Source organism: Chrysochloris asiatica, unplaced genomic scaffold (assembly GCF_000296735.1).
Source record: "Chrysochloris asiatica unplaced genomic scaffold, ChrAsi1.0 scaffold00445, whole genome shotgun sequence".
Lineage (NCBI taxonomy): Eukaryota > Metazoa > Chordata > Mammalia > Afrosoricida > Chrysochloridae > Chrysochloris > Chrysochloris asiatica.
In genome coordinates, this window is record NW_006408963.1 from 72627 (window position 1) to 80813 (window position 8187).

The following is an 8187-nucleotide window of genomic DNA, read 5'->3' on the forward strand; positions in this document are numbered from 1 at the left end:
TCCGCACTGCAGACGCAGCGAGGAGCAGGCGCGGGGATCTCATACCACACTGGGAACGGCCCGGAGCCCAGAGGCTTGCAGGGCAGACAGAGAGAGAGACGCGCGGGGACCCCAGGCAGCAGCAACCCGATCGTGCCAGCCCCGCTTTCCTTCTGTCGAGAAGGCGGCGGCCGGGACAAGGTACCCAAAGGACGGAGCCGGGGGGTGGGGGGACGGTGGGAGGGGGAGGAGGCTCCTGCCCCCGGGGAAGTCGGCGGCCGCGCGGGGCGGGACTGGGGAGGGGGGCAGGGAGGGCCCGGCGCAGCACTGACCTGTTCTGGCGCTCGCGTTCCCAGGCCTGCTCCGCGCCGGGACCCGAGCCGCACCGGGCGCCATGGCGGTGGCGATGCTGCGCGACTGGTGCCGGTGGATGGGCGTGAGCCCGCGTCGGGGCCTGCTGGTGGTGGGCATCCCCGAGGAGTGCGAGGATGCCGAGGTGCACGAGGCCCTGGAGGCTGCGCTGTGGCCGCTGGGCCGCTTCTCAGTGCTCGGCCGGGTGTTCCGCGAGGAGGAGAACGCCGCCGCGGCCCTGGTGGAGCTAGCGCAGGATGTGGACCACGCGCAGGTGCCCCGTGAGATCCAGGGCAGCGGGGGTCCGTGGCGCGTGGTGTGCGTGCCCCGCTGCTCTGGCGAGGAGGTTCTGGGCCGCGTGTTCCACTTCCTGGAGCAGCAGGGCCAGACGGTGGAGAGCGTGGCGGGCGCCCTGGGGCTGGGGCTGCGGCGCTTGCGTTGGCTGCGCTCGGTCACCCAGGCGGTCCAGCCCTGGGTGGAGACCGTGCGCTACCAGCCGCTGGGCATCTTCTCCGGGCGCCAGGAGCCGGGCCCCGGCGAGGAGCCCTTCCAGGCCTGGCTGGACCACGCCAGCGACATGCTGCAGGTGTGGCAGGCGGTCTCTGAGAGGGAAAGGCGGCGGCGGCTGCTCGAGGGCCTGCGCGGCACCGCCCTGCAGCTGGTGCACGGGCTCCTGGCCGAGAACCCCGCGCGTTCCGCGCAGGAGTGCCTGGACGCCCTGGTCCAGGTGTTTGGGGATACCGACTCCGAGGCGGCCACGCGGCTGAGGTGTCTGACGGCTCAGCAGAGGCGGGGCGAGCGCTTGTCGGCCTTCGTGCTGCGGCTCGAGGTCCTGCTGCAGAAAGCCATGGAGAAGGGGGCCCTGGCCAGAGCCTCGGTCGACCACTTGCGCCTGAGGCAGGTGCTCACCAAGGCCACTCTCATCGAGCCTCTGGACGAGGCGCTGCGCAAGCTCAGATTGGTCGGGAGGGCGCCCAGTTTCCTGGAGATGCTGGGACTGGTCCGCGAGTCCGAGTCGTGGGAGGCCACTCTATTCAGGAATGAGAGGGCCCAGGTAGAGGAAGGGGCTGGGGCTGGGGCTGGGGGGCTGGCGGAGGCCAGGGCCAACCACGGGGCAGAAGGTGACAAGGCGGCTGTGATGGTGGCAGGGGAGGGCAGTGGCCAGGCCTCTGCCCCTGTCCTTGCCGCTGCTAGCACAGGGCAGGCGGGCTCTGCAGAGGCGCTCCGGGCCGGGGTGGGCAGTTCCCCAGCCCAGGTGGGCAGCGCTCCTGGGGCCGGCCCGGGAGGCTCAGGCTGTGGGCCCGAGGGCCTCGCCCAGGCAGGAGAACCGGAAGCCATGGAGGCGGAGGAGGCCGCGGAGCCCCACAACGACGACGACGAGGAGCGGCTCCAGCCCATCCTGGAGGAGTCTGAGAACGAGGGCGAGGCAGGCGAGCTGAGCCTGCCCGAGTCCTTCGAGTCCACCTCAGACCAGTAGGCCCCAGGGCCGCATCGGGGCCCGGGGAAGGGCCTGCCAGCCCCCTCCGGGCCCGCCCCCTCCCTCTCAGCCCTTCTGAGGGGCCCCATCCCATCGCGGCCCCACCACGCAGTGCCACCACGCCTGCTTGCCCAGGGGCACCCAGACCAGGGCCACCTGGAGACACGGCCTCCATGCCCCCTTCCCTCTTCGTCGTCGTCCACTGGGTAGGGGCCTCGACGCCCGCTTGTCCCAAGTAGACTGCAGCCAACTGTTGCTTCTTGCTGTGGAGGTGTGCCTTCTCATGGGAGCCGTTCCTCCCCGGAGACCCCAGCCCAGCCCCGGAAGACGGCGGACACGGGAGTGACCACCCTCACCCTTAGCGCTACCTACCGCCTGAAGGAAGAAGGATGGACCTGGAGGGCTGAGGGGGTCCACGAAGGGACTGTGCTTGAAACTCCACCCCTGCTGCTGTTGGCGACTCCGTTTCCTTGACTTGGTGCCGAGTGCCCAGCGGCGTGTTTTCCAGTGTTCTTCTGTGGCTGTTCCCTAGGCCCACGGGGCAGGGGCTCGCTCCAGGGGCTGGGGCTGGACTGTGCTGAGGTCCCCCGAAGCCAACCGATGTTTCCAGAATCTGTTGTCCCCTGGGAGGCGGGCCCTGGGGCAGAGGGAGGGCCCGCTGTGAGGGTGGCAGAGGCTCCTGGTTAGGGACCCCTGGGGGTGGTTGCAGCCCCCTTTCTGTTCGGATTCATTTCCCTTCAACAGTTCCAGTTCATGTTCATGTTTCTCTTCAATAAATCTCATTGAGTGTTTTCTACTGTGGTTCTCACGTGGGACGCCCTTGTGGGATCGGGGCTGGGTACCCTGACCCTGGAGTCTGCATTGGGGTGTGATGGGAGTAAGGTCTGTGAAATGCTGTGGGATCCCCTAGGCTGGAAGGAGGGATGGAGGGGTGCGTTGTGCTCTTTGTGTCCCTAAGGCCCTTGGGCAGTCCCGACCCTCACCCCCAAACAGTTGTGTAAGAGGGTTGGGGTGGGGGACGAGAGCAGGCAGGAGCTGAGGGGCGCTGATGTCAGTCGCTGGGCTTTGGTGCCACAGGGCCTCCCAGAGCAGGCCACTGAGGCACCTGTGGCCTCCAGGGCTGCAGAGACTGGAGACCAGCAGGCCTGAGAGGAGGCTCATGCGGATGTGAGGGCAGGGCAGATACTGACCGTGCCGGGAGCTCCAAGCAGGGCTGCTGAGTTCTCAGAGGGACACCCACGCGCCAGCCCACTCCACTGTGGACCGTCTCCACCTGCCAGCCCATTGATGGCAAGCGCCTGTCTAGTCGCCTAGGGAGGTTTGGGCACCTGCAGAGAGGGCTGTGTGACAGGCTGGCCCAGGGGTGGGACTGGTCAAGCTCCCCCATTGCTTCACCCTCTCCCGCAGCATGGGGGATGAAATGCCAGTGCGGCCCGTCCAGCCTCGAGGGACACATGATGCCGCTCCATAGTCTTGGAGGCTCAGCTGCCCACTCCCTCTGGGCATTCGGCTCTCACCCCACGTGACCAGCGAAGCCTCAGCAGATAAGGGCCTTCCCGCCCAGTGGCTTTGTCATTGTTTTTATTGCACTTTCTTCAACTGGGCCTTGTCCTCCCGCCATGTTTTCTTCTCATCTGTCCTTACCAGAACGGGCGATCACGCTCACCAATGTACATACAACGCAGAGTGCAAACTCATGTCTACCACGTGTATTTCAGAGGAAAGCTACGCCCCTTAGGATTTTCATGGGCTGTGATCACCAGGCTCTTCTTCCTAGTCACCTCGGGGAACATTCACACTGCCGCCCTTTAGGTTAGTAGTTGAGCACTTAACCGTTTGAGCCACTGGAGGAGGGTTGTGCCCCCTCAGGTGAGTGGGCTTGCATTTCCTAACTTCCAGGAGTGAGGCTGCTGGATGAGAGGGCATGCTTGGGATGAACTCAGTCTCAGTGGTGACGGGTGTGCTTCGGTTTAAACCAAGAGTGGCCATGTTTTCTGGCAGCCGTTTGCCATGGAAATGTCTTAATGGTCAAGCTCTTTCTTGGCTGCTCTGGGAAAGGCGGCTGGTCTGAACCCACCCGGTGGAGCTGCTGAAGAAAGACCTGGCTATCAGCTCCCGAAAGGATTGCAGCCCGGAAAGCCCTATGGGGCACTGCAACTGTCCCATGGGGTTGCTGAGTCGGAATCAACTTGTCCGCACTCAACAACTGGGCAGTTCCATGATGGAGATCTTCCCTTTCATTTCACGCAGTAGACCCAGGTTCGGTTATTGGCCAGTCATGTTAATGATTACACCATTAATCTGTCAGCGGAGACTTCTTGCGTATTGCTGTTTCAATATAGCCTCCTGATTAAGACGAAGTAACACAACAGGTCTAACAATCTACACCTGAAATTCAGCGACTGAGAACCCTATGAATTATAACAGTGCGATCCGAAACCAGTCATTGTAATTGTACAAGATCGGGAAACAGTTTCATTGTGCATAGAGTCTACAGTTCCACTGGACTGCTAGTTGTAAGGTCAACAGTTCAAACCCACCAGCCACTCCTCAGAAACTCTCTGCAGTGTTGCTATGAGTTTGAACTGACTTGATGGCCCTTAGCCACAAATAGCACTGAGGAAGCAACTGATAAAGACAAATGTTTATTGGTTTTGTGTAGTCTTACATATCTGTTGAGAGAGCCATTCACATTCTTCACCAAAATCTTTAAATTAAACCAAGAGTCAGGGTTGCAATGTACGACTCGAATGCAAGGTTCGTGAGTAACCTGGTGAATTTGAAATCATTCCTAAACTGGCACATCTTTTGAGTTATACATCCAAATTTTGTTTACATTAATCATCAAACAATAGATAAAGACCATTGAAGACACTCTCATATAACGTGCACCAGTCAGTTTCCAATGGTCACGTTCTATGTTGGTGATAGTTGTGGGGATTTCAGTGAGAACCAGCCCCCTGCATTTAGGGCCCCTGGTGCGTTGAGTGTTCATCATTTGGGCTTCTGAGTGAAAAGTCTGCGGTTTGAATCCACCATCCGCTCCGAAGAAGCAAGGTGAGGCTGTCCGTTCCTATAAAGTTTGGTAGCCTCGGCAAACCTGTGAAGCAGTTCTACTCTGCCCTCTGGATATGTATGAGTCGGAAGCATCTCCATGGCAAGGAGTTTACATTTGGTTACCCGGAGTTTGGAATTGTAGCCTGTGGTGTCGCAGCGCCGTAGGAGCAGCACTGGCCTGTGTGTGAACCACAAGGTCAGCTGTCCAAGTCACCAGCTGCTCCTCATGTGCCGTGGAGTCGGTTCCGACTCACAGCGACCCCGTATGGGGGTTTCCGAGGCTGTAAATCTTCACGGGAGCAGAAAGCCTCATCTTTCTCCCGCGGAACAGCTGGTAGCTTCGAACTGCTGACCGTGACATTAGCAGCCTGATTCGTATATAACCACTACGATACCAAGAGCTCCTTAGGCAGGGTCGCTATAAGTCGGAACAGACTCGACGGCACTCAACCACAAACAACGGACAACTGTGAGAAAATAAATTTCTGTTTGCCGTAGCCACCCATTTGTGAACTTTCTGCTATAGCGACAATAGGGAACTGAGACAGAATCTGGTACCTGAGACAGGGTGCTGATCTAACCGAAAATGAGGAGATGGCTTTGCAATTGGGGAATAGGTGGAGGCTAGAAAAGTTTTTAAGGTGCCTTGCTATGGGTCGGAACCGCCTCGACAGCACTCAACAACAACAACAACAAGTAGTTAAAAAAAAACAAAACATGAATGATGTTCTGGTTTGGTGCTATAGGATACGCTCTGGACTGCAAGGTCGGTTGGAACCACAAGTTCGGCGGTTCAAACCCACCAGCCGCTCCTCAGAAACCCTATACAAGGTCGCTAATGGACAGAGTCGACTCGACGGTACTTAACAACAGTAAGTAGGAAAAACAATGCTCTAGAATCAGCACTGGGCTGTGAACCACAAGGTTGACAGTTCAAACCTACTAGCTGGTCTTTGAAAACCCTATGCAGAGTTGCTGTGACTCAGAACTGACTTAAGGGCACTTAACAAGAACAACAAGTAGTAAAACAGGAAATGCAGCGGCTTGTAGGGTAAGCGCTGGACTTAGGATCACAGGGTCAATTCTATGTGTACAGCAGCAGTTGCTTCTTTGGAAAAATATGAGGCTTTCTGCTGCTGCAGAGATTTAAAACCTTAGAAACCTCCTACAGGGTTACTGTGAGTCAGGACCGATCGACGGCATTTATCAACTACAAGGTAGTAAAAGAAGGAGCCCTGGGACTGCTGCGGGTTAAGCATTGGGCTGCTAACCGCAGTGTGGGTGGTTCAACTCCAGCAACAGCTCCAAGAGAGAAAGATGAGGCTGTCTGCTCCTAGGAAGATTTAGTGTTGGAAAGCCTATGGAGCACTTGTCTTCTGTACTAGATGGTGGTTATGAGTGGGGGCCGACTCGACGACAGTGGGTTAAGCTGATAGTAAAAAGCCTCGATTGCCTGGAAAAGACAACTGGTAAAATGATGAATGTCGAAGGCAATTCTGGTGAGGGCTCTGAAGGAAGTAAGGCAAGCCAGAGAGAATACAGATGGTCGCAGCCACAGAACGTTGCTAGATCTGTGGATATTAAAGGTGCTACTGGGGAGGCTTTAAAGGAAATGATGAGCATGTGATTGGACATTGGAGGGATACATTTTATTGTGATTTAGGTGAAGGTTTACAGAGCAAATCAGTTTCCCTTTCAACAATTTATACATGTTTTATGTCAGAGATTGCAATCCCCACCTTGTAACATCAGTTATCCTACATCCTTCCTGTGCTTCCTGGTTCTATTTGTCCATTTTCACTAACTAGTCTGAGCCTTGCCCTCAGATAAATGCTGTCCTTTTCATCTCAAGGGATTGATTATTCTGAGTGAGCACCTCCCTATTGTCTGATTGAAACTTAAGCAATCATGAGGCACTCCTTTCCAGGCCATAGTTTCTCTCGGACCTGTAACCTTGCTCTTTTTCATAACTTTGAGTTTTGTTCCACATTTTGCTCCCATTCATTCCAGGACTTTCTATATGGTCCTTTTCAAAACAGTTGGTAGTAGTAGCTTGGCACCATCTACTTCTTCTGATCTCAGTATCATGGAGGCTGGGGTTTGCTTGGCCCATGAATCCATTGAACTCATTGTTTCTATGCATATTCCATATTCTTCACTCTTCATTGCTAGGGATGGGAAGAGACCAATAGCTGTACCTTAGGGTGATGCTTATATGCAATGGCAAAGAAGTTGTCTGAATTATGTGCAAATGTTTGGAGGGAGGTAGAATTGTAAGTGAAAATTTTGGATATTTGACTGTGGTGATGTCTAAGCAAGATCTTGTTTTTGGTTTTTGTGTTTTTATGAGGGGCAGGATCCTATTTCTTGATGTTCTATTTCAATGTCCTCTTGCTTTATGGTAACTATATTCTTTCCTTTCTAGAGTGACTCTTTATAGGGTTTCCAAGGAGCATCTGGTGAGCCTGAACTGCCAACCTTGAAGTCCAGTGCTTATCCTACAGTGCCCAACCAATATGCATTGCATATATATATAATTTGTGTCATGGATCTTATTTCTTGATATATATACCAAGCAGAGACATTGCTGGGTCATACAGCATTTCTATTTCCAACCTTCTGAGAAAGCGCTGTACCATTTTCCAGAATGGTTGCACCGTTGTACAGTCCCACCAGCAATGTAGGAGGGTCCCAGACTTTCCACACCCTCACCAAGCGTTTGTTCTTTGCTTTTTTGAACCTTGCTATCAATGTTGGCATAAGATGATACTTCGTTGTTGTTTTGATTTGCCTCTTGATTGACATCCGAGGATGGAAATCCCACCTTTGAGCTGGACTTAAGAGCCCTAGCACAAGGAGATTCCTATTTAACAGCAACCATGCAACCACCACTCGTCTGTCTGTTGTGCTGTGGTGGTTTGAATTGCTGTGATTCTAAGGGCTATGCCACCGGTATTTTAAATAACCAGCAGGGTCACCCATGGTGGACAGGTTTCTGATGAGCTTCCAAACAAAGACAGACTAGGAAGAAAGAGTGACAAACTACTTCCGAATCTCTAGTCACTGAAAACTCTATGAATAGCAGAGAAACATTGTCAGCTAGAGGACTGGAAAGTGGGAAGGGACCCAGAATGCGACTGGGGGAAAAAATGCCTCCTCCAAGTAGAGAAGAGCTCACAGAACCTTCACTTGCTAATGGGCCACAAATCAAACTGAAGAGAAACAGCTGTAACAACCGTTGAAAATCAGAACATGGAATGTACGAAGTATGAATCTGGGAAAATTGGAAGTTGTCAAAAATGAAATGGAACGCATCAACATCG

At 54.8% G+C, this 8187-nt stretch overlaps 2 protein-coding genes across 2 annotated transcripts in view; one reads left to right on the forward strand and one right to left on the reverse strand.

The window, feature by feature from the left end:
• The first annotated feature begins 373 nt into the window (after nucleotides 1-373).
• LOC102813149 (paraneoplastic antigen-like protein 6B-like) lies at nucleotides 374-2281 on the forward strand. The gene is made up of 3 exons (XM_006877215.1): nucleotides 374-1803; nucleotides 1878-2013; nucleotides 2114-2281. The coding sequence occupies exons 1-3, from the start codon at nucleotides 374-376 to the stop codon at nucleotides 2279-2281; spliced, it is 1734 nt and encodes a 577-aa protein (XP_006877277.1).
• A 54-nt stretch (nucleotides 2282-2335) lies between these two features.
• PNMA6B overlaps nucleotides 2336-8187 on the reverse strand; it is a 19248-nt gene continuing 13396 nt past the window's right edge. Inside the window, exons 2-3 of the mRNA XM_006877216.1 lie at nucleotides 2998-3080; nucleotides 2336-2444 (exon numbers count right to left, since the gene is read on the reverse strand). Of these exons, the coding sequence (XP_006877278.1) occupies nucleotides 2336-2444; nucleotides 2998-3080 (192 nt within the window). The remainder of the gene's footprint in view (nucleotides 2445-2997; nucleotides 3081-8187) is intronic.

Excerpts from the sequence above, each read along its gene's own strand:
- LOC102813149 (XM_006877215.1), top strand. The coding sequence starts at position 374 with ATGGCGGTGGCGATGCTGCGCGACTGGTGCCGGTGGATGGGCGTGAGC. Across the intron at positions 1,804-1,877 it reads TTCGAGTCCACCTCAGACCA|CCCTTCTGAGGGGCCCCATC; the intron begins GTAGGCCCCAGG and ends CCTCCCTCTCAG. Across the intron at positions 2,014-2,113 it reads TCTTCGTCGTCGTCCACTGG|ACCCCAGCCCAGCCCCGGAA; the intron begins GTAGGGGCCTCG and ends TCCTCCCCGGAG.